Raw genomic sequence first — 26,028 nt, 5'->3', positions numbered from 1 at the left:
CTGTGGGGTGCTTCACCACAGTGAGCTGAATGTGACCGGGTGACTCTCCTCTGTGGGCAGCTCTGATGATGAGGACACGCTCCACGATCTGGGAGCTTGTCAGATGAACCCTGCACCAAGATACTTTCAATAATGGCCCATTAGACATTTTCAAGGGCATCATATGTACAGAATGCTACAAATAGAAACCCAAAATCTACTCTGGAAGACTGGGGAAAGCAGAGACTCCAGGGAGCTGGGGATGATTTCCTGAGAGGGGCTAGAAAGGACTGGGCATTCGACTTTCTTTGGGTCTTGAACAGATGCACCTCCAGTGCAAGGACCTCCAGTGTGACTGGGGACAGTCCCAGGGAGCGGGAAGAGGGCAGGGCCTGCCCATGCTCACTGGGCTGACCTGATCAGGGCCAGACGTGGAGGTGAAGTTTGGCGTGAGCCCTATGGTGTCCCCTCATTGAAAACAATCACAGACTGTGAAAGTCAACAGTGAGTGTTGCGGTTTAGAGGTGATGCTTTCCTACCTTCTTTGTACCTCTCTATTTTCCAATTTTTCTATCAACAAGCATTTTAAATGCACACAATTTTTAATTGACAGGGGGAAAATCATCTTTTAAAATATACTTGTTCCCAGATGGGAATTTTTCATCCATGTTTATCTCAGGTGGATTTCTGAAATTTATAATTCCATTTCATTCATTTGTCCATCCCAACATTTATTCTATTTTCATGTACCAGGCACCAGAAAGGAGGCAAAGGCCAGAGTAACTGATGCTGGGGATGCGGTGTGTGAAGGTGTGTGCACGTGTGGTAGCAGGCGGGTCTGAGAGGGGTTCTGGTGAGGAACACTGAAAGGCCACATTGCTGGAATTGTGACCAGCGGGCCAACCCTCAGCCTCACACATGTTGACTCTCTGCCTGGGTTGCCATGCTCCTACCTGCTTGTCCTAGAAAATTAATTATTTATATTTCAAAACGGTTGGTATCTCACCTCCCACAGAAGCCTTTCCTTCCAACACCACCCGTCCCAGGAAAGGAAGCCTGAGTTTCTCTCAACCTCCACGTTGCTGAGCATTCACCAAGGCTCGCTCTTCAGGCCCTTCACAAACACCTTGCCTGAACTCACTCATCTGAGCCTCATCAAAAACCTCTCAGGTGGGTGCTGTTCCCACCAATTTTCCAACTGAGGAGAGGTAAGATCCACATCATCCTGCAAGCAGAAAGTGGCAGAGCTGGTGTCCGAGCCCTCAGCATTCTGGGCTGTGAAGTTGTAAGTGTCATGGTAATTACCTGTGTGTTAAGTGCCCCTTTGAAAGCAGTAGCTGAGATGGCCAGAATCTTGGAGTATAATCAGGCCTCAGACCCAGGCCTTCTTTGTTCTCACCATCATCTCTCCAAAGACCCTTCATCTAATCTCAAGGATGTGATTATTATTTCGATGCTGACAACTGCCAAATTGTGGCCCCTAGTTTTGTGCTCCAGATCCATACAGCCCACCATCTACAGGCCTCTCAAACTTAGCAAGTACAGACCAGAACCTCTGATCTTCCCCTCCATTCCCTGACAACTGCTCCTTTCCCAGTCTCACCCAACACAGCAAGAGACACCCAGAAACCTGATTTATTAATACACCTCTCCAATTCAGTCTCCAAAAAGCAGCCAGGGTACCTTTCAAAAACACCAATCTGCCTGCCTTCTGCACCTGCTCCCTTCTAAGGAATCCCGTACTTCAGGCTAAGAAACAAATCTGGATCAGGCCCTAAGTGATGTGGCCCTCCAATCTCATGCCCTTACTTCATGCCACCTTCCCCAGGTAAACCGTCCTTCTTTCAGTTTCCTTGGGCTCAAGGGCCCTCACGTGCTATTCCTTTTGCAGGAAAGCTCCATCTCCAGTTCCTTACCTGGTTGGCCTTCTTCTCACATGAGGCTCAGCTTAAAACATACCACTTCCTCCGAGAGATGTCCTCTGCCTCCCAGTTTAAAGTAGACCTCTGTGTTGGCCAGGTGTGGTGGCTCACGCCTGTAATTCCAGCACTTTGGGAAGCTGAGGTGGGTGGATCACTTGAAGCCAGGAGTTCCAGACCAGCCTGGCCAACATGGTGAAATCCCGTCTCTACTAAAAATACAAAAATTAGTCAGGTGGCCTGTAATCCCAGCTACTTGGGTAGGTGAGGCACAAGAATAGCTTGAACCTGGGAGGTGAAGGTTGCAGTGAGCCAAGATTGCGCCACTGCACTCCAGCCTGGGTGACAGAGTAAGACTCTGTCTCATAAATAAATAAGTAAATAAAGTAGACCTCCGTTATTCTCTCCCTTTCTCAGGCCTGCTCTCTTGCCTCTTACATCACGAAGTGTCACCGTCTGTGGTCACCAGTGTGTCGGGGTGGTGCTATTTATTACACCTCTCTTCCCTCCTGAGAGGGGTCACAGGAGGGCAAGTTTTGCCTGTCGTGAATGAATGAAACAATGGCAGCAACTCTAGTTCAAGCCCTCAGCTCTCACCTGGACAGTTACTAGAGCCTCCTCACTGGTCTTGCTACCTTCATTCTGTCTTTCTTCATTCCAATCCACCTTCCACAAGTGCTGACAAGAGTTCTAAAAAAACACATTTGATCCTGTCACTCCCTTGATTAAAAGGCCAAAGGTTCCCCCACATCTTCCAGTGTCAGTTCCAAATTGCTTCACGTGACATGAAAGGGCTTTTATAAGACAAGCTGGTTCCAATTTATCTTTCCAGCTTCGAACTCGGACACTCCAAGTCCCACATCGTGATGTGGCCAAGCTGTTACTGGATGTTCTTTCACATGCCTAGTTGTTCCTCCAGCTTTGAAGGCCTTCCTTACCCTCCTCTAATGACTATGTACCCTTTAAGACCCAGATCAAACGTCACTTATTGAAAGCATTTCTTGGAACTCCCCCAGTGAACTTAACATTTTAAAAAACTTTCTGTTATGTGACGCATACTAAAGAATTCCTGCGGCAGCTAGCCCTTGGTATTTTGTTCCTACCGCTATGCTGACACATGCCCAGTACTCTCTGTCCATTCTTACTAAACTGTGAGCTCCCGGAAGGGCAACAGCTGATCTGGCAACCATGCATGGTGGGGCCTGTAACCAATGAGTTTCTGGAATGAATTTCTGGTTCCGACTCTATCATCAACTTGCTACCTGATCTGGACAATTCACGTATGTGCTCTGTGACTATTTCCTCACCTGTAAAATGGGAACAACTCCCCACCCTCCCTGTAGAGGCCATAGGTAAAAGTGCCTTGAAACCTGTAAATCTCACACCACAGCAAAGCACAACACAATGACTACTTCACCACCATTCCTGGCACTCTCTAAGGAACAAACTTCCGGTGACCCTTGCTCTTAGACATTCTGACCAAAATCTGATAAAAATGTATCCACATGGCCAGAGGATTTCCTTACTATGAAGGGCAATCAATTTCAGCCTCAAGCTGTAAATGCGAAGCTGGCAATAAACCACACACAGTCCTAGCATTCTAAATAGCAATTTCTCAAATAAAATGTAAAATGAGTATGAGATAACTCATGCTTAAATCATGAAGAATGAGGAGCTGCCTTCCAGCCTGCAACTCCCAGTCACCAGGGCAGGGATAGTTCTGGCCGATGCAGCCTGAGTGCTCCCAGAGCCCTGAGATTCTGGGGACGTGTGGTCTCCAACTCCCTGCCCTCCCCCTGCCACGACACACAAAACTTTCTTGTTCTCTAAGCGGCATTCTGTACCATCCTCGGCCAGGGCTGCCTCCGGGTCTTGTTTACTAACAGCCCTTACATGGCTCCAATCCCTGCCCCCTCAATCACACTCTCCCCTACCTAAACAATAAAAACCCACAATGATTCCAAATTCACAATTTCTGCTAACAGTGCAGAGGAGGCCAATTTTGTGCGCTGCTCCCCCACCCAGCACCAAAAAAATAATCATCCAGCTACTTAGAAATCACTTCCGCAGATGATACTAATAAAACATCTAGGTAAATAAAATATTTTCTGCTTAACTTTTTTTTAATGGAAAATAGGATTAAATACTTTTCCTCTACAATCTGTCAGTCCAGATGGCAAGTCTGTTTCCAGTCAACTCAGAGGAAACTAGAAGAGATGGCATGGTTCATAAGATCTTATCAAATCCACTGGCAATGTCAAACAGGAGCACCCTGGGTGGATACTGATTTACATGAATAGCAAGTACCATGACTGCAAAAGGATCCAAATTTTAACTGCCATTTGTCAATTTGAATTTTCTTCCCCAAACAAAATTATTTCTTAAAAACCATACTCTATAATGTGTTTTTGTTCCAAGTTAATGATGTTAAAACCATGCAACAATGCAAAAGGGAGGGGGTCCTACACAGCCTGACCCTTGCGCCTCAGGGGCAAGGTCCCAAGTAGAGATTGGAACCCAGGGCTTCTAACTCAGCAAGGCTACCTTATCTTTTCCACTTGGTAGAAAAGTCATACTGAAACAGAGGAGGAAGAATATTAAATATGAAATAGCAATACTTGAGGCTGAAAGATGCTCCAACAGCTTTAAAAAATATAATCTACTTGGCAATTTCTATATGCCACATTTAACAGTCCTGACATGTTCCTGAACAGACAGCTCAGATATCTCAGGCTCTTTCCAGAATGAAACTGAAGATACTAGAAACCCCAGTACATACTATAACACTGGCAAAAGCTATGTCATGTGACCAAACTTTAAGTGCCAGGATTTCTAACTATGTCAAAGTTGAGTTTACAGTAACTATTTTCAAGAGCAAGTGAAGTACTCCTTAGCCAAATGACTGTCAAACATACATACAGAAGCTTTGGCTACAATTTAAGCAGCCTAAGGAAATGTCATCAAGTTCTTTGATCTGCATGAAATGTTCTGGTGATGTAAACCAACTTTGGAATTCTACATTTTCTTATTTAAATTATAAATACCGAGTTACAGTACTGTCCCTATCTCCATTATAGAAGAGTTTTAAAACACCTGTTATAGACACCTGAGCATGCTCCATAAAAATGCACAAAACAGTCACCCCAAGGAAGAAGAGATAAGGTCAACAAATTAATCCACCACATTTAAACTTGGGCATACTAGGTAGGAGGGCTGGGCAAATAAAAAATGGGCTTAGCTTGAAGTGCAAAATAAGGCCGACTACCCTCGGTAAGAATGTATCAACTCTTAAAGGGATTCTTAACAGCTAAGACAGGGTGCTACTTACTTCCTCATTAAAAAGTTTGCTAGTTTCTTTTTTGATTGGGTCTATAAGCTGGACTTGGCCTGCGGAAAAGCCCACTAGGAGAGAGACACTTTCTGCTGTGGCTGTTAGGTGGTTGAAGTCATGACAAGTAGGCTGTGTTCCTTTGTATATCCTTTTATCTATTGGTTTACTCAAGTCAGCAGCCTGGAGGAGAAAGAGAAAAATACATACAGTAAACAGCACATTGAGATGAGAAATCTAAGTTATGCTACTTTATACTCCATTATGATGTTTAATCTTAAAAACAAAGTTATTTAAAAATGTTTTTTCAGTTGTGACTTAACATTCATCTAACATTTTATAAAAGCACTTTCACATACCTTAGCCAATTAGATATTATTAGACTATCTATAATATGTTTATAACTGTTACTTTCACAACTTATTCTCCTTCAAATATATGTAACAAAGACTCCTGGACTTCAGCAGGAAATATCCTTGAGATATTAAATTCAGTATTTCCAAAATGCATTTCAAGCAGTGTCTAACAGAGTAACCACATAAAAAGCTCAGCTTTCAAATGTATCTACAGCACCTACATGCCCACTGGCCAGTTACCTGCAGCCCAGTGGTTCTCAAAGTGTAGTCCCCAAACCAGAAGCAGCAGCAGCAGCATGTGGGAACTTAGAAATGCAAAAATCTCAAACCTCACCCCAGACTAAATGAATCAGAAACTATGGGAGTAGGGCCAGCAAGCCGTAAAGAGCCTTCCAGGTGACTCTGATGCCCGCTCAAGTCTAAGAACCACTGCGAGCCCACTCTATACAGGTGGCTCCCTTCTTGGGTCAAAATCCCTCTTCTGGAGTAGGTTTCAGGGAACATTCACTTATTGAGGCCATAATCAAAGGACTTTACATGCATTGTCCTTAATCCTAACAATAATGCTCCTAAGTGGACAATATTTTACCATTTTACAGACGAGAAAACAAGTTTAGGGAAGTTAAATAACTTGACCAACGTCACCATACCTACCTAGTAAGTGGCAGGGCTGGATTTGGAACCCAGGTCTGTTTGACCATTAAGGGGATGGGGAGAGAGAGTCAAAAGCAAATGATTTCTCACTTGGGTGAAAAGTGATTTTTCAACGTGCCCTCCCCACTTTCAAGGATTCTTTTCTTCATGAGAAATGTCCTGTGGCATCCCAATACGCTGGGCTTTTATTGGTGAAATAAGGGAAACCCACCCCCTCCCACTCTTGTCTGAAAATCTCCAGTGGAGACAACTAACCCTGAAGCAGAACTTGTCCCTCAAGACACCCAGTTCACACTGTGTGGCCCTCTGGGGCTCCCGGCTCTAGTTCTCTACTGACCGCCCCCTCAGGTTCTGAAGATTTCTTTCTTCCAAAGAGGCCTGTGACATTGAACCAAGTATTCTAATGTTTGACTTTCCAATAACAAATATAAATACTGAGTAGAAAAGAGGACCTCAAAATTACAGGCGCACATGTGGAAGTCTGGACCTGAGCGGTAACAAGTAGCTCTGGGAGCCCCAGGGCAAAGGAATGAGGGTGCATGCCATGCGGACACTCTCCCAGCCTCACCTCAGTTAAAACGGAGATGAGAATCTCTGTTCTACCAACCTCATGGGATTGTCTGGAGGATGAAATAAGAGAATATATACATGAAAGAGCCTTGAAAAGTGTAATACAAAGCACGATACAAAACAAAAGGGAGTCCTGACTTCGGAGCGAGGAGAAAAGCGGCCAGCGGAGGGGAGCGGCCGCTGTGCAGCAAGGCGGGCTGAAGGCAGCTCAGCTGAGTGCTGCGAGTGAGCAGCGGGGCCCGGGACGATGGCCACTGTCGGACAGGCTGTCTGAGGAAGGCAGCTTCTGAGCGGCTCGGATGGCAGGGAAAGAGAATCCTGGCCTGAGAGAATACCACATGCCATTCATCTCAGAACGAGGAAGACATCCACAGAAAAAAACAAAACAAAACAAAACAAAACTCTACAAATATAAAATAAGATATAACTGGCGGCTAGAGAACAAAAATCCAATTTGAAATACGAACAATTAAGTTATACATAATTACTGTATCAGCATATTCAACTCTTGAGACTTTTTTTTTTTTTTTTTTTTTAGTTTGCTTAAGAAAAATAAAAAATCAGTGAGGTGTGGTGGTGCGTGCCTGTGGCCCCAGTTATTCAGGAGGCTGAGGTGGGAAGACTGCTTGAACCCAGGAATTCAAGGTAACAGTTAAACAGGATTGCACCACCGCACTCCAGGCTAGATGACATAGCAAGACAAACGACAACAACAACCACTTAGGGAACTTTCCCCTGAAAGATATACCTAAAATTATGCACTGAAATACACAGATCAATTTAAAGGCTAGCCAGAAATTAACAGAGAAAATAGTCTAATATAAATTTAAAAATACGTAATGTTTCTCAGAAACAACAGAGGAAGTAAAAGCACCTATTTTTCCAAGTACTGCCACCAGTTTAGGGTTAGACTTAGGGACCCCTCACAACTATATTGGCTTCAGTTACTGGTATATTTTTATATCCCTGCCTCCCAATATGGAACTTTACTGAAAAGATAGAAGTATTTTAAATGAGAAGAGATTATTTTTATTGTTAAATCAGGTAAAATGGGCCAGAAGGCACGGTGGCTCACGCCTGTAATCCCAGCACTTTGGGAGGCTGAGGCGGGTGGATCACCTGAGGTCAGGAGTTTGAGACCAGCCTGACCAATATGATGAAACTCCATCTCTACTAAAAATACAAAAATTAGCTGGGCGTGGTGGCGGGAGCCTGTAGTCCCAGCTACTCGGGAGGCTGAGACAGGAGAATCGCTTGAACCTGGGAGGCGGAGCTTGCAGTGAGCCAAAATCGTCCCACTGCACTCCAGTCTGGGCGACAGAGCGAGACTCCATCTCAAAAAAAAAAAAATCAGGTAAATATTCTAAAAATATCCTGTTCATTCTACTAATTTGCTTAACAATCTTTCTTCCTAGGTCAGCGTTCCTGAAGTGCACCAGTCCAGGACTAGTTTCTCAGTCTGCAGTCAAATGCACTGCCTGTAGCACAGACACTGAGAATAAGAGTTTAGAAACTTTTACGGCAACTGACAAATTTTATACCTGTTGAATCTAATGATAAAAAGTTAGAGTTTGTATTCTGTGTGTCTTTTTCAGTTTCTTTTCCTATTAATTCTTTTTAATTTACAAAAGTATCAATCCACATAGACTAAAATTTTTTTAAAGTTGGTCTGTCAACACTAGTGTGAGTGGCACTGTCTAGAAGACACAAAAGTAGACCTGGCTGGCCCCAAGGAACATTTAGAATCTCTCTCACCTAAGGTCACTCCTCCCTCCCCAATCCCTTTCCAGTGGCACTGACCAAATGGGAACAGCAGAAGTCCAGCCAGGCAACATGTCACCTTTACCAAGTAAGAATTACCAAGAAGTCAGAAGTGACTGCTAGGTTATGTGCCCATAAAAAAAATTATATTTCTGAAAAATCTATGGACTCCACTCTTGGGCCTGAGCTTTTTGGAGCCCCACCCCAGATAGAGAAAGGCCAGGTCTCCCAGTGCCTGCCTTCATGTCCAAGCAGGACCATCTCCCACTCACCTGTCCTCTTTCCATTCATCACTGAGTTCTAACTCAATTTCCACTGATATGTGACCATCCTATTTCCTCCTCCTCTGGGGGGCGGGGGATGGGGTGTCTGCCAACATGCACTCTGAGCTCACACACCTTTTTAGGAGTAGGAGTAACGACCCAAGCCAGCTATTCCTCTTCCCCATGGGGTCATCAGCCCCTGGCAGATGGCTTCCCAGGCAGGGGCAGTCTGGTAGCGAGAGAAAGAGCCCAGACCAGGCAAGCCTAAGTTCAAATCCTGCCTTCCCTCTTGATAGCCAAGTGGCCTTGGGCAAAGTGCAAGTTTCCTCTCACTAATAGGAGATCAAAGGCCCGCCCTGCCCCTGCAGGGCAATGGTGAAGGCTGCAGATAACAGAAAGCACAGAGCACACAGAAGTATTTGGGTAGCTACCGTTATTCATTCATTCTAGCCACATCTTATCTCTAATCAAAACATCTCCTAATTTTTTTCTTTTTTCTTTTTTTTTGAGATAAGGCTAGAGTGCACTGGCATGACTTCAGCTCACTGTAACCTCCACTTTTGGGGTTCAAGCAATTCTTGTGCCTCAGCCTCCTTAGCAGCTGGGATTACAGGCATGCACCAACATGCCCGGCTAATTTTTGTATTTTCAGCAGAGACAGGGTTTCTTCACCATGTTGCCTATGCTGGTCTCGAACTCCTGACCTCAAGTGATCTGCCCGTCTCAGCCTCCCAAAGTGCTGGGATTACAGGCATGAGCCACCACACCTGGCCTGTGGCCTCCTAATTTCTATCACATCAACGTAGGAAAAAGTACCTAGCACCCCTGCCCTCCAGGGTTCAGCCCCATCCTCCCCAACAGCAATATCACCTTCTGTCTAGTCAACACTTTTTTTTTTTTTTTTTGAGACAGACTTTCCCTCTTGTTGCCCAGGCTGGAGTGCAATGGTGTGATCTCGGCTCACTGTAACCTCTGCCTCTCAGGTTCAAGTGTTTCTCTTACCATGGCCTCCTGAGTAGCTGGGATTAAAGGCACCTGCCACCACACCTGGCTAATTTTTTGTTTTTTGTTTTTGTTTGTTTGTTTTTGGTATTTTTAGTAGAGACAGGGTTTCACCATGTTGGCCAGGCTGGTCTCAAACTCCTGACCTCAGGTGATCCACCCGCCTTGGCCTCCCAAAGCGCTGGGATTACAGGCATGAGCCACTGCGCCTGGCCTAGTCACACTTCCTATGTGCCAGGCCTGCACCAGGAACTTTACACTCATCATCCAATCCAATCCTAGTCAGCCCTCAAAGCTGGCACTAATGTGTCCACACTACACTGACGAGGGACCTGGAAGCAAGTTCAGGGTCGTGAGGCTGTGCTCCTATCAGCTCTACACCATCTCACCTCTCCACCCTTCACTGGCCCTCCACACCACTCATGAGCACTGGCCAGAGCAGACAGCCCCTCTTTCTTGGCTTAAGTCACCCTCTTGGTAGGGACAGTCTCCTTTGCCCACCTTCCCAGAAATCTTGCCCGTCAGTTCAAGTTCCACCACCCACAGCAAGGATTTTCCCAACCATTCTTTGTGCTGCTCCTGTATCTGAATTCTCAAGTACTTAATTTGTTCCACAACATTCAATATTTAATCACTTATATGATTTCAGAATTGTTTTATGTCTGTTATAATCAATTAAAAAAATTATAATAAAAACTCTTTTAAGGAGAACTTTATTAAACAGTTGCCACTGTATAGTTCCACAAAATTAGTTTTTTTCAGCTTTCTGATAGATTCCACACACTTTGAGATTTCAAAAAATGGTTTGCATCCTAATTATTACCAGTTACCTAAGTTCTTCACCATAAGTTTTTTTCCACTCAGATTCTGACAGATAAACATCAATTTATAGAAGAACCAATTTATTAAACATTCTTACCCATTTTAAGAACCGGGTATTTGGTCTTCAGCCCCAGCAGAGTATCCAGCCTGCCACAGAGGCTAAGTATTTGTAGAATACATTAAACCACAACTGTTTCTTAATTTTTTCTATGGAAAGTTTAAATTTCATCATTATGCTCATGAGTTTGCATAAGGAGTTACTGATTACAAATAATTTGACAGTCTCATCATACTTATTAAGTTCTCAACTTAATAGAAAAATTTTAAGTGATAGTTTTAAAATTCCTACTAAAGAAACAACTAGTTACCAAAGCCTCAATCAGTAAGTAAACATTTTTAAATGTAATACTTCTCTTTTCCTTGGACTTTTTCTTTTTCTTCATTACTATTATTATTATTGAGACAGGGTCTCACTATATTGCCCAGGCTGGAGTGCAGTGGTGTGATCGGGCTCACTGCAACCTCTGCCTCCTGGATTCAAGTGATTCTCCTGCCTCAGCCTCCTGAGTAGCTGGGATTACAGGTACGCGCCACCACGCCCAGCTAATTTTTGTATTTTTTGTAGAGACGGGGTTTCACCATGTTGACCAGGCTGGTCTCGAACTGACATCAAGTGATACGCCTACCTTGGCCTCCCAAAGTGGTGGGATTACAGGCATGAGCCATCACAGCTGGCCTTCCTTAGACTTTTCATCCTTAAAATCTCTGGAATTTATTTATTTATTTATTTATTTTTTTTTTTGGAAACAGGGTCTCGCTCTGTTGCCCAGACTGGAGTACAGTGATGCAAATACAGCTCACTACAGCCTCAACTTCCTGGGCTCAACTGATCCTCCTGCCTCAGCCTCTCAAGTAGCTGGGACACCGGTGCGTGCCACCATGCCCAACTAACTTTTTTTTTTTAAATTTTCTGTAGAGACAGGGTCTTGCCATGTTGCCCAGGCTGGTATCAAACTCCTAGGCTCCAAGAACCCTCACATCTCAGCCTCCCAAAGTGCTGGGATTACAGATGTGAGTCACCATGCCTGGCTGGAATTTTTTTCTGGAACAATACTACTGAAATTCAGAGTCAGCTGGGTCAGTTTAGCACAGCACTAATGAGCCTATAGATCCTTGAGGAATTTATTTCCAGTACCACAAAGGGTCTGCAAAAGAAACACTCCAGTTCCAGTTCATGCCTTCACCTTAGCCCTGCCTGCCCACTCTTCCCTCGGGAATGCTGCTGAGTGGACAGAAATGTGGAGGAAGGACTTCAACCTGTGAGGGGCTATTCCACCAAAGGCAAAAAGCTTGCAGCCTGGTTCCCACCAACTTAGTGGGCCTCAGTAGGGCTTTGGGAAGCCTGTGGCATCACAGGCAACAGCCATGTCACATCACATGGGCCTGGTAAAGTTTCACTTGATAAAACTCCTCAGTGCCCAGAAGCATCTGATGTGGTACGAAAAATATCTGAGCTGTTTTGAAAAATGTGTGTCAAATTATAATCTTAGACATAATTTTAAATGAATCAGGTGGAAATAGTGTAGGTAATAGTTTTATTTTCCCTAAATTTCACATCTTTCCTCCCCATCCCCACCTGAGAATCACCTAAGAGAGAACCGGTCTTGCAGAGTCTTGCCAGAAAAGTAAAAGATCCTTTTACTGGCATAGCTAACAGCTACCAAGTGCCTAATGCAGGCAGACCAGAAACTCACCTGGCCTACACCCAAAGCACTCTCTACCTCCTAAGTCCACTCCTCCCATCCTTAAGCCCCACCCCAACCAGCTTTATGCTTGGCGCTCTGTTGGGTCCCCTGCCTGGCACCCCTGCCCAAAGGACAGCTTCAGGGCCCTCATCCAGCCTGGGTTTCCCCAGCCTAGCTCAGCCTCTCTAGCTCTGTGCCAGCCTCCTTCCACCCATTTCCAATCACATGCAATTCGCCCTACACTCTGCCAGACGCATCTTCGGGAAGCCTTAGGTCACTCTCCCACTCCACCATTGCCACGGCTCTGCAGGGCCTACAGCTTAGCACTCACAGGCTGCCCAGTGTGGCCTTATCACCCCCGCCCTCCACACACATTACCCCAAAGACCCTTGGCTGCTGCCTGTGCTTCTGACACCTTGCCTCTCCTGCCATTCCTTCTTTCACCCAGAAAAACGTCCCCTACCCTCATATTCACAAAAGCAGAGATGTCACGTCCTCCTGAGCCCCCCCAGCCCCCTTCACTGATGCCTATCACTATGTGCCACACTTATTAGCTGCAATATGTTAACTATATTCCATATATTGTGAAAGTCCAGCTCCTTTTAAAAACAAGAAAGAAGCCAGGAGGCTGCTGAGTCACTGACAGCCTGAATGAATTAATCAAAACTAGCTGGAGCAGTCTGAGTAGCATCAAAGGTTGCCATAAGCCATTTTGAAAATCAGAAGAGAACGATTGTAGTGCTATTATCAGTCCTCTTGACCACATCTCAGACAACCAAAACAGGGACCAAAAGTGACCAAGAAATTACTTCCAAGGGCCACAAAGGATCACCTACTAGAAAAGAAGTGGAACAACTAGGGGCCTATCTTAAAACTTGAGATCCAAAATAAACCACATTGCAAAGACTCTTCCACAGGTGTTCTTGGCGGAACTTTTTTTTTTTTTTTTGAAATGGAGTCTCACTCTATCGCCCAGGCTGGAGTGCAGTGGTGCGATCTCGGCTCACTGCAAGCTCCACCTCCTGGGTTCACGCCATTCTCCTGCCTCAGCCTCCCCAGTAGCTGGGACTACAGGCGCCCGCCACCATGCCCGGCTAATTTTTTGTATTTTTAGTAGAGACGGGGTTTCACCATGTTAGCCAGGATGGTCTCCATCTCCTGACCTCGTGATCCGCCCACCTCAGCCTCCCAAAGTGCTGGGATTACAGGTGTGAACCACCATGCCTTGGTGGAACTTTTAACTTAGTCAGGCTTGGGGCTGCTAGTGCCTGTTAGGGATTGATTAGTCCACAGTCCAGGGCCTGGGGCTGGACCACATCTGCTTGTCATCCTGGTGAAACCACAGGGGGGTGTTGTGGGGGGAGGCACTGAAGATGAAAAGAGACCTTGGCCAATCAGAGCTGATATTCACCTTTTGAACAAAGCTCAACTATTTAACCAAAATTTTCTTCAACATAATGGGAAATAACTGGGTGGGTCTAATGACAAAAATACCACACAGTGATTTTCAAACATCTTCAACTGCCCACACTTCACGTGTAGGCGAACAGTTTAACGCTAAAGTAACAATCAGCTGCACAGCACCACACAGATGCCAATTCCACAGTCCTACCACTGCCCTTGAAGGGGTAACAAAACCAGGTTTATCTTATGGAAAGACCCACACAATCCATGTTTCTCACAGTCTCTTCAATTCAATAGTTACAGCCAACATATCTGAACAGTTGGCATTAACAGTATGTAAAGAGCCTAACACTTGTTTAAAATATATGTATGTCAGAAACATAAGAAGTCAGTTAGGCTTGGGTCGCTTACGCCCATAGGAAAAACAAACAGTAATCAATTGTACAGTTTCAGTGTTTCATTTCAAAAAGGACAAGAACTTATCTGTGTTATTCACCTCCCTGTCTCCAACATCTAATAGAGGGCCTGGCACACAGAAGGTTATCACTGAATATCTGTCACAGAAAGGAAACAATTCTGAAAATGGAGGGAAAGAATAGTAAAGTGATAGAAACCAAGAGACCTACAGCCAAATGTATATAAAAGCAAATATATAATTCTTTTTTTTTTTTTTTTTTTTTTTTTGAGATGGAGTCTCGCTCTGTCGCCCAGGCTGGACTGCAGTGGCGCAATCTCGATAATTCTTTTGCTGACCAAAACGCTAAGAATAAATGCCTTCTTGGGTGTCCATCCATGAAAGCAAACAGTCTCCATCAGTAAATATTAGTACATCACTTTACAGTTTACAAAGCACCTCCATGCATCAGTTTTTTGAAACCTCGCTACAAACCTGCGCAGTAAGTACAACTGCCACTCCCATTTTATAAACAAGAAAATAGAATCAGCCGCCCAGAGGAACCCAGTGGTAGAGTCTGGCCATCGAAATTCCAGCCCGTGTGCCTTCTACTGCACCACCTTCTACTGCTGGGGTGGTGCAACAGACTTGTGAGGTGGCACCTAGTTCTACAATTCTATCACCATGTAACTCCATGTTCCTAGGCTTGTTGAAGTGGGACTCAAATATTCCAGCCTTTCTCAGTGTGGCCTAGATTCCAGATCTGCCTCTTCTTTTCAATCATTTGCCTCACAGCATTATTTTATTAAAATGGAATAATATAAGTCCCAGCAGAATCCCTGGCACTTAAAAGGCACTCGGGAAACATTAGTTTCCTTCTGAATACATAAGGACTTGCTACTTATCATATGGGCTTTGAAAATTCTCATCATTCATTAATACCTTCAAAGAAATAGACATAAGGAAAAACAGAGATTTTTTTTCTGCCCTAAATTTCCTGGAGAACGACACCAGCAGTGGAAGCCCACTTTCAGCAGGTTTTCCTTCCAGTATAATCTTCCAAAACAGTAGCTTCTCTTTCTTAGTTTCCATTCCTCCTTCATTCTCAAACATACTAGTACAGCCCACACTTGCTTGGCATTCCAAACCCATCCCCTTCACTAAAGACCAACCGTTGGTGCGTTGTCTCTAGCGCACTTCTGATGGGCTCTGACCTGGAATGAGCCCCGGCCACCCACGTTCAAGGGGCTGCGTTTAGCCGCAGCAAGGCTTTGAGAGGCGGCACAGAGAATTAGACAGAGGGGAGGTAGGCAAGACAACAAGTCAAACGTCAGCAAATAGCAAGATGTAAGACGTGTGGAACATCACCTTCATGTCACCCCAAAATGAGAAGAGACACACAGTCACAAAATGCGTAACATGCGTTAAGTAAAAATTTCACAGTGACAATCTCTGGAATTGCTTGCTGCTCATCAGACGGCTTCTCCCAGGCGCCAGCAAAAGCCCCTCCTTTGGAGCTCTGCATTGGGTGGGGAGAGGGTGGCCGCCAGGGGAAAGCAGAAACAAGCAGAGGGCGGACGTTCTGTGGCAGCATCTTCCCTGGCCTAGCACCCTCAGTCAAGCATCTGCTGAAATAACAAGCTTTTGTTGTTCTCACATGTCACTTTTTCCTAAGGCAGCCTGTCATTTAGAAACTGCTAGCTATTAAAATCTACTTCTCTTCCTTCAGAGTAGCTTCTTAAAGATGAACTTAAAAAACAGCTACACTGCAACATCTTTACCAGCTCTTAATTCTCTGATGCTGTACTCCACGGAAGGTTAGATCTCCGCGCGAGGCAAGTCACCACAAATGGCTGTTGTGAGGTTTCCTTAGGCTAATGAAATACTGATTTCTTCATTAAAGAAAAGCTATGAATAAACATCAAGATAAATTCAATTTGCACACATACTAACACCAGATCTCATCACATTAAAATGCTGACATATTCAAATGACCTATTTTTATTGAACCCTTCTGTTAAATATGTATAGGAATACGTATTCCCATTCCAAAGGGAATACCAATATCTCACACTGACGAAAAGGCAAGATGCATTCATTTCTGCACAAGATGATTTCAAATTCTTAGAAAAAAAATTTTTTTAAAGATAGAATTCTACGCCTTTCTGAAAGTGTTGAGACAACACTGGTAAATTAAAGAGCATTATAGAGCAGAGAGTAATTCCTGTGTGCTGCCTAACTACTATACTGTTGTTCTAACCTTTGGACCATCCATGGGCTCATTATATTCTGCAGAGCACATAAATGATTTTAAATTTCCAATTCAAGTTGCTGAGTAACAAAAGCAACAATCGGTAGAAGAGCTCCCCTCCTAAGTGAAAACAGCCCTAAGTCCCCAGTTGTGCAGAGGGCCTACAAACTTCCATTTCCTCATCCTACAGAGAAACCGAGGCCCAGGAAAAGGTGGTGATCTGCCCAAGGTTCATAATGCATACGACTTCACCTTTAACCATATCTAGCTGTTACTTCCTTTTCAATCACCCAGCGTCAGCTAGAACAAGCTACTGAATCTATAATGTATAAAATTTCAATAAACAACACGTGTAGTCAGTAATTGTACATCAAATGACAGCATTTTGGACATAGTACACTGCTGTGTTTCAAACAGGAAGCAAAAGAGCTGGAGTGAGAGAACATTAAACATATCTTAAACATTAATGGAGATCAGCTACTAAAACAAGCGGCCAAAATGCTTGACTTGGCTTCTGTAATTCAAATAATCTCTGATCCAACCAGGCGTGAGCTGAAGAATACAGCCTCAAATCAATTCAGGTAACAGAGAGCTGATCTTCTAAATACTAGTGTTAGGAAAAGCTTTGATCTCGCCTTCATCGGAAGTTCAACAGCATTAGTTCATCACTGCAACTACTCACTTGGCACTTGTGCTGTTAGTCATTTGTCATATATGTCGAATATCCTCAAATAACCTAAAAAAATGTTTATGGCACAACTTTTTTTTTTTTTTTCTCTGAGACAGAGAGCTCTGTTGCCCAGGCTGGAGTGCAGTAGCGCAATCTCGGCTCCCTGCAACCTCAACCTCCTGGGCTCAAGTGATTATCCTGCCTCAGCCTCCCAAGTAGCTGAGATTACAGGTATGCACCACCACAGCTGGCTAATTTTTATATTTTTAGTAGAGACAGGGTTTCACTATGTTGGCCAGACTGGTCTTGAACTCCTGACCTCAAATGATCCGACCGCCTCGGCCTCCCAAAGTGCTGGGGTTATAGGCACGAGCCACCGCACCGGCCTGTTTATTTTTTATAGGGCCAGGCATGGTGGCTCATGCCTGTAATCCCAGAACTTTAGGGGGCCAAGAAAGGAGAACAAATTGAGTCCAGAAGTTCAAGACCAGCCTGGGCAACATAGTGAGAACTTGCCTCTACAAAACAATTTTTAAAAAGAAAGAAAAAAAAAGTTAAAACTAGATTAAATACAAGAAAAAGACCTTCATAAGTCAAGAAATCAACCATAAAGAATATTTACACATCTGTCAAGGAACAGCCTGTGTTCAAATATAAACTTATTTCATTATGTTTTCAAGGCCAGCATGGAAAATATAGACCCAAACTCTTAAAAAAAGAATACAGGATGCCAGGAACAGTGGCTCGTGCCTGTAATCCTCCCACTTTGGGAGGCCGAGTTGGGAGGATTGATTGAAGGCAGGAGTTTGAGACCAGCCTGGCCAACATAGCAAAAAAAAAAAAAAAAATTTCTATTAAAAAAAATTTTTAAATACAGAAGAAAAGACATGATGTTTGGGATTTGCTTTAAAATAATCCAATGGGGATAAGATAATAGATGAAATGAGACTTGCCATATGTCGTTAACTGTTGAAGCTGGGAGCCAGGTACATGAAAGTTCATTATACTATTTTGGGTACTTTTGTATAAACTGGAAAATTTCTATAACTAAAATTTCTATAGCTAAATTTCTATACTAAAAATATAGCTGGGCACAGTGGCTCACGCCTGTAATCCCAGCGCTTTGGAAGGCCAAGGTGGGGTGGATCACTTGAGTCCAGGAGTTTGAAACCAGCCTGGGCAACATGGTGAAATGTCTCAATTAAAAAATAAAATAAAATAAATACATATATGTATAAAAAACATATATATATATGGAATTTAAAAAGTCTAATTCTGCTTGGGCCATATATTTATTTACATGTACATATTTGCAAAGAAAACAGTTTGAAAAGATATTCACCAAAATATTAAAAGTGTCTACTATTAAAAGAGTGGGTAATATTTAGATGTTTTCTGCCTTTTTATCAATAATCATATATTACTTATATAATTTTTTAATAGAAAAAAATTACCAAAAAACTACTAAAACTATCTCAAAATTATTCTAATAGTTTAAAAGCATGTCATTGCTTGGTATTAGGGTCACAGAAAAATCTGTGACTTGATGAAAGTAAAATTCACAATAAAAGGAAGCTTACTGTAACACTGAGCAAATGCATGAATGGGAATGATGTATCAACAGATGATAATATAAGACCACAGGAGTTTATTACTCATCTTTCTGTGGCATCAGTGACATCACTCAATGAGAGGAGAAAGGTCAGGACAATTATTTAAAGAAGCCAACCATTCAGGCAATAGATGAGGAGGCCATGGCTAGTTCTTTTGTTTTACTCTTCAAATAGCATTCAGTGTTAGAACAGTTCACTGTGTGCTCTTAATTTGCTACAGTGGCAAATAAAGATAGCTTTCCCCAGAGTCCTCTTTGGGAAATCCAATCTGTTCCAAGTTTAGCTCTCTATTTTTCTCTAATGTATATTTATAGTATGAATCCACATCTTTTTCATAAGAACTGAACTGAGAATTTATCACCAATTTTACAGTCTTCTAAAGATTCTAGGAAAACTGAATCCTACACTACCCTTAATCCAGAAGAAACAGCTAAAAGGGTTACACAGTGAAATTTGTTTTCAAGTATTCAGTAATATTTTTAGCATTTAGAAGTTAAAATCTTGAAACCTGAAATAAAAATATTACACTGAAAGAGAAAGGAGGTGTATTCGTAGTCTCAATAAGGGACAGTGCTGTATTTAAAATGTAGGTTAGCAGGCTAACTCACTTAGAACTGAATAGGAAGCTCCATACTGAAGGCTAAAGTCAACCATAATCCAAAAGTTAACGCTTGTCAACAATTCTACATGTGCTATGGCTATGCTCTATGCTCAGTTTACCACTCATGATCTCATATAATGCACTGCAGTCTCATATGACGTAACATATGGAATTAAAATTTTGCAACTACTAGCTTAAAAGTTAAATATAAAGCTATTCCCAAAGAAGTAGACTACAGAAGCAACTCATTTCCCAGTGTGAATAATTCTGTAATATATTTATAATATACAAAAATCTTATATGAATGTAGGTAATCTAAGTCTTACATCAGGGGATCAGATAATAGACAAAGCTGGAGTGGCACTTCAAAAAGTCACCTCAGGTGAAATGGTCATTTAAAAAAAAAAAGTCACACTTGTTCTCAAGATGCTGCAACTCAGACCAAAGAAGTAAACTGCCTAAAATCGTACAACCAATTAACACAGCAGCTCAACTCGGAGCTCTGGTCTCATTCACTGTAAGTGCACCATGCCCAGGAAACTAGGAAAAGCACTAAGGTAATCTAACCCAAAGCCCTCATTTCTCAGTCTCCTCCTCCTCTCACCTGTGGTCTTCCTGCTTCTACATCAGACAGTAACTACCAGACAGAACCTGAAACTATTCTATTATTTATAACACAGTGCCATGAACTACAGAAGACTTTCCCAAACTCATTAAATTTAGGATAAACCAAATGACACTCATTTGGTTAAAGTTCATAAGTTACGTTCTGAATGCTGCCAGCCTTCTTCAGGAAACAGCAACTGTACAGGAAGACATGAGTTGCTTGCCTCTTGATAATTCAAGGCTCTCAAGCTGAATGTGTCCTGATGAACTAATGCCAAAGCCCACATCCACAGCTCTTTCCAAAGCTTTTGGCCACCTTCAGGAAAATCATCCCTTTGCCATGCAGCCAAATACTCACCAAAAAAACTCTAGTCAGCAAGGATGTATGCAAAATTCTGTATGCAAATACAAGGAAGGCAGAAACGGGCAGCAATTTTAAACTAGGGTACATAGATATGGAAAGCTAAGAAATGCAGGCCAGCCCCTCACATGGTTATGACAAAGGGTAAAGTTCCAAATATCAGCAGGTCTCATAGACAGCAGCTGTGGCTACAAACCAAAAGAGAATCTCTAAAGTGACATAGCAAGATCTGATCTCTCCTCTGTGTAGAGTACTACAACTAGATTTGTCTTTAAATATGAAGGGACCCAAAATAACACAACGTCCCCACTTTTCCTGTTGCCCACAGCAAGCCTGAGTACTTGCCCTGCTCTCACAAAATTCTTACAAAATTCTTGACCCCAAGCAGTAATCCCAGCTACTCCGGAGGCTAAGTCAAGAGGATCCCTTGAACCCAGGAGTTGCAATAAATAGTATGCTATTTTAAAAGCGTAAAGTGATATGTTATATAGAGAAAGCTCTGGTTGAAAACGTGCAAGACATTCTAAAGAGTGGTTAAGAGCAGAGACTCTGGAGCCAAGATGCCTTCAGGTTCTGTCCTGTGAGCTTGAACAAGCTATTTGCTTTTATGTACCACCACTTCCACAAAATGGGAAAATGGGGTTAATAAAATAGTGACCCTGCTACAAGCAGCATTCGAGGATTAAAGCAGTTAAAATATGTAAAGTGGTCAGAATCATACCTGGAACAAAGTAAGTGCTATGTAAGTACTGACTGTTATTATTATTATTATTGTTTTGTTTTTGAGACAGTCTTGCTATGTTGCCCAGGCTGGAGTGCAGTCTCAGTTGACTGAAACCTCCGTCTCCTGGGTTCAAGTGATTCTCCTGCCTCAGCCTCCCAACTAGCTGGGATAACAAGCGCCTGCCACCACGCCTGGCTAATTTTTGTATTTTTAGTAGAGACAGGGTTTCACCATGTTGGTCAGGCTGGTCTTGAATTCCTGACCTCAAGTGATCCGCCTGCCTCGGCCTCATAAAGTGCTGAGATTACAACAGGCGTGAGCCACCATCCCGACGTAACTGTTATCATTATTAATAGTATCAATTTACATTTTCTAAATGCATTCAAACCAAGAACTACAGTGAGTTAGCATGGAAATAAGTATTTGATTCCTTACAAGGCATTTTAAAAATAAAAGTTAATATTTAGCCACCTGTTGGAAAATGTATGTACAAATATGAGGGGAGGGATTTGAAAATGAGGGGGGTAAGGAAGGGCAAAGTTAAACCAGTAAAATTACTCTTTCCAATCAGTTAAGATTTTACTGGACTTGATGTAGCATGATTTTTTTAAGTTATAAATACAGACAGGGTGTGGTGGCTCACGTTTGTAATCTTAGCACTTTGGGAGGCTGAGATGGGAGGAGTGCTTGGGGCCAGGAGTTCAAGACCAGCCTGGGCAACATAGTGAGACCCCATTTCTTTTTTCTTTTTTTTTTTTTTTTTTAGGAAAAAAATACTTTAAAAAAAAGTTAGAAGTTCAGAGGTCAGAACTGTGTAGTATACCAATTTACACCTCAATGAAAGTTTAATTTCTGAGACAAAAACAGAGTAGCACATATGATGGCTCTACCTGTGAAAATACAGAGGTTAGAATATGATCTCAAAGGCCTCTTTTATAATACCTCCTAATTCTGACACATTGTAAATAAATGAATATTATTAAATGGAAAATAGTCTTTTTTTAAAAAGCTGAAAGGCTGCTGCTTAGTGGGTGGGTTAAGTATATGATGAGAGAAATCTAGAAATACAGGTATTACAACCATTTATTATAAAACCACATGACAGCCACACAGGCACATGCATTCTCTGGGAGCAAGAGTTTACACGAAAAGCAGGGTGGGGCACTAGAAAGAACATAGGCTTTGGAGTCTGACAGGCCTTGCCGAAATCTCCGGCTGCCACTTACCAGCTGTGTAGCCTTGGCAAGTTACTATATCCCTCAGAGACTCCCCTCTCTTATCTCTATATAAAGTGGGACACGCCACTCCCTCTTCTGCAAAGTATCTGTGAGATCATAAGGGACAATGCATGTGACAGCACCTAGTTCAGTGTCCAGCTCAGTGTAGCTATTCAGTAAATGGGAGCTGTGATGAGATAGAAACAAATCAGCAGTGATTAGTATAGTCTACAAATTAAATAGTCAGTGAGCTGAGTGTTCGTTCGCTGTGAGGTAAACCGATATTACATCCTATAAGGCTGTGGTTCTCAAACTAGCCCATCAGAATTCCCTGGCATGCTAGTTACACCACAGATTGCTGGGCCCGCTCTCACAGTTCCTGATTCAGTGTTCAAGTGCAGGGGCCCAGAATCTTCATTGCCACAAGTTCTGAGGGGACGCTGATACTGCTGGGCAGGGACCACGCCTAAGAGAACCACTGGTGTAAGGGAAGAGAGGGAGAAGAGGTGCACAAACATGGTCCGTTCCTACAAGGAACTCACTGAGGATCTGGAATACACACACACCAAACAATTTTTTTTTTTTTTTTTGAGACAGAGTCGCACTCTGTAGCCCAGGCTGGAGTGTAATGGCACGATCTTGGCTAACTGCAAACTCTGCCTCTGGGGTTCAAGCAATTCTCCTGCCTCAGCCTCCCAAGTAGCTGGGACTACAGGCTCATGCCGCCACACCTGGCTAATTTTTATATTTTTGGTAGAGACAGGGTTTCACTATGTTAGCCAGACGAGTCTCGAACTCCTGACCTCAAGTGATCTGCCCACCTCAGCCCCCCAAAGTGCTGGGATTACAGGCATGAGCCACTGCACCTAGCCACATAACAATTCAACCCCACATATACAGATCTCAAACTCCACCACCCCACAAAAGATACAAACTCATGTTATAAAAAATGAGGATGCCAAGGCACAGGGATCCTTCAGGACTGGTGAAACCATGCCCCCAAGAGTTAAAGACACCAATGACCAACAGAAATTCTTGAGTTTGCAGGATTGCAGATAAGAAAAGAAACAACTTACTGACACGCCCTCCACTTGTAAGACAGATAACATAACAGGCTAAAATTGGTTGGAATCAATATAGGTGACTGGAGTTTGTGTAGAACAAGCTTAAATTTCTACCACATGGTTCATACTAACTTCCCCCAAATTTGCACATGGGACCCATGAGGAGGCATGAAGAGATAACTGCGGAAGCCTGAAGACTTTCCAGACCACTCCTTTCCTTATATCAATCACCTGCTACTCCCAGAATCCACTCCCTAAAGCTTTTCTAATAAAGTGACTGCCTTAAAGCCAGCACAGAGAGACAGATTTGAGCTGAACTCCTGACTCCTCGTGGGTCAACTTGCAATAAAAAGAAAGCCAACATCATGACACTGGGTTTTTGAGAAAATACTCAAAAACCCAGTGGCTTGATTCTCATCTGGCTATATTTGTCATAGCTAGTAGACTCCCTTCACTGGGTTTTGAGAAAACTTTCTCAAAAACCCAGTGTCACAGTATAGGCTTCTGGCACATTGGACAGCAAGCCCCTTTTGCTTAGTAACACTGGGACAAATACTGATGTTTTTCAAAGTTCCTGCAGTCTCACAGTTTTTGTAAATGTAAGAAGTAAAATACTTGGGCAATGGCATTGGCAAGTAGAAATATGTGGGAAGGCACTTGAGAAAAGAGCGAGACAAATAGATAAACAAGTGTGTGAAAACAATGGTCTCAGCTCAGCTAGTTCAATATCTGAATGGGAGAATCTCATCAGGAGAAATGATGATAGAGAGATTTTGAAGAGGCACTGACAGGGTAACTTACTGGGTTTAGCTTGGATTTGATGTCATCAGTAAAGTGAACCATTACAAATCTCGGGCAAGTTAGCCACATGGTAGAAATGGTAACTGCAAGGTGGGGCACGGTGGCTCACGCCTGTAATCCCAGCACTTTGGGAGGCCAAGGCAGGCGGATCACCTGAGGTTGGGAGTGCAGGACCAGCTTGACCCAATCTCTACTAAAAAAAAAAAAAAAAAAATACAAGTAATTAGCCGGGCGTGATGGCAGGCGCCTGTAGTCCCAGCTACTCAGGAGGCTAAGGCAGGAGAATGGGGTGAACCTGGGAGGCAGAGCTTGCAGTGAGCCGAGATGGCGCCACTGCACCCCAGCCTGGGAGACAGAGCGAGATTCCGTCTCAAAAAAAAAAAAAGAATTGGTACCAATCCTACTGAAACTATTACAAAAGACAGAGAAAGGGGGAATCCTCCCTAAATCATTCTATGAAGCCAGTATCACCCTAATACACAAAACCAGAAAGGATATAACCAAAAAAAAAAGGAAAGAAAACTACAGACCAATATCCCTGACGAACGGAGATGTAAAAATCCTCAGCCAGGCATGAATTTTTGCATTTTTAGTAAAGATGGGGTTTCACCATGTTAGCCAGGATGGTCTTGATTTCTTGACCTCATGATCCACCCGCCTTGGCCTCCCAAAGTGCTGGGATTACAGGTGTGAGCCACCGCGCCCGGCCCCACTTTCACTTTTTTTTTTTTTTTGAGACAGAGTCTCGCTCTGTCGCCCAGGCTGGAGTACAGTGGCGCGATCTCGGCTCACTGCAACCTCTGCCTCCTGGGTTCAAGCGATTCTCCTGCCTCAGCCTCCCAGGTAGCTGGGACTACAGGTGCATGCCACCACGCCCGGCTAATTTTTTTGTATTTTTAGTAGAGATGGGGTTTCACCGTGTCAGCCAGGATGGTCTCGATCTCCTGACCTCGTGATCTGCCCATCTCGGCCTCCCAAAGTGCTGAGATTACAGGCGTGAGCCACCGTTCCCGGCCCTGACTTTCACTTTTATTCAACATAGTTCTGGAAGTCCTAGCCAGAGCAATCAGACAAGAGAAAAGAAATAAACGGCATCCAAATGAGTAAAGAGGAAGTCAAACTGCTGCTGTATGCTGATGATATATAATCATATACCTAGAAAACCTTAAAGACTCATCCCAAAAGCTCCTAGATCTGATAAATGAATTCAGTAAAGTTTCTGGATACAAAATCAATGTACACAAGTTAGTGGCTCTGCTATACACCAACAGTGACCAAGCTGAGAATCAAATCAAGAACTTAACCCCTTTTACAATAACTGCAAAAAAATAATAATAAAATACTTAGGAATATACCTAACCATTGACGTGAAAGACCTCTACAAGGAAAACTACAAGACACTGCTGAAAGAAATCACAGATGACACAAACAAATGAAAACACATCCCATGCCATGGATGCGTAAAATCAGTATTGTGAAAATGACCTCACTGCCAAAAGCAATCTATAAATTCAGTGCAATTCCCATCAAAATGCCATCATCATTCTTCACCGAACTAGGAAAAACAATCCTAAAATTCATATGGAAACAAAAAAGAGCCCACATAGCCAAAGCAAGACAAAGCAAAAAGAAAAAAATCTGGGGGCATCATATTACCTGGCTTCACACTATACTATATGGCTATAGTCACCAAAACAGCATAGTACTGGTATAAAAACAGATATATAGACCAACGGAACGTAACAGAGAATCCAGAAATAAACCCAAATATTTACAGCCAACTGATCTTCGAAAAAGCAAACAAAAACATAAAGTGGGGAAAAGACACCCTATTCAACGAATGGTGCTGGGATAATTGGTAAGCCACATGTAGAAGAATAAAATTGGATCCTCATCTCTCACCTAATACAAAAATCAACTCAA

The 26,028-nt window shown here is 43.0% G+C and overlaps 1 protein-coding gene across 30 annotated transcripts in view; it reads right to left on the bottom strand.

The window, feature by feature from the left end:
- WDR20 (WD repeat domain 20) overlaps positions 1-26,028 on the bottom strand; it is an 83,971-nt gene that overhangs the window by 23,418 nt on the left and 34,525 nt on the right. For 11 of the 30 annotated variants that reach the window (XM_054448412.2, XM_054448409.2, XM_054448410.2 and 8 more), the window contains exon 2: positions 5,227-5,409. The exons of 4 other annotated variants lie outside the window; for them this stretch is intronic. In XM_054448412.2, the coding sequence (XP_054304387.1) occupies positions 5,227-5,409 (183 nt within the window). Of the gene's footprint in view, positions 1-1,895; positions 2,111-2,495; positions 2,589-5,226; positions 5,410-6,804; positions 6,857-26,028 lie in introns of those variants that run through there. 15 more of the 30 variants (XM_054448404.2, XM_054448406.2, XM_054448403.2 and 12 more) reach the window with 6 other exon arrangements.

The sequence above is a fragment of the Pongo pygmaeus genome, chromosome 15 (assembly GCF_028885625.2).
Source record: "Pongo pygmaeus isolate AG05252 chromosome 15, NHGRI_mPonPyg2-v2.0_pri, whole genome shotgun sequence".
In the NCBI taxonomy this organism is placed as follows: domain Eukaryota; kingdom Metazoa; phylum Chordata; class Mammalia; order Primates; family Hominidae; genus Pongo; species Pongo pygmaeus.
The sequence above is the reverse complement of the archived record's forward strand: the minus strand, read 5'-3'. Positions and strand labels throughout refer to the sequence as shown.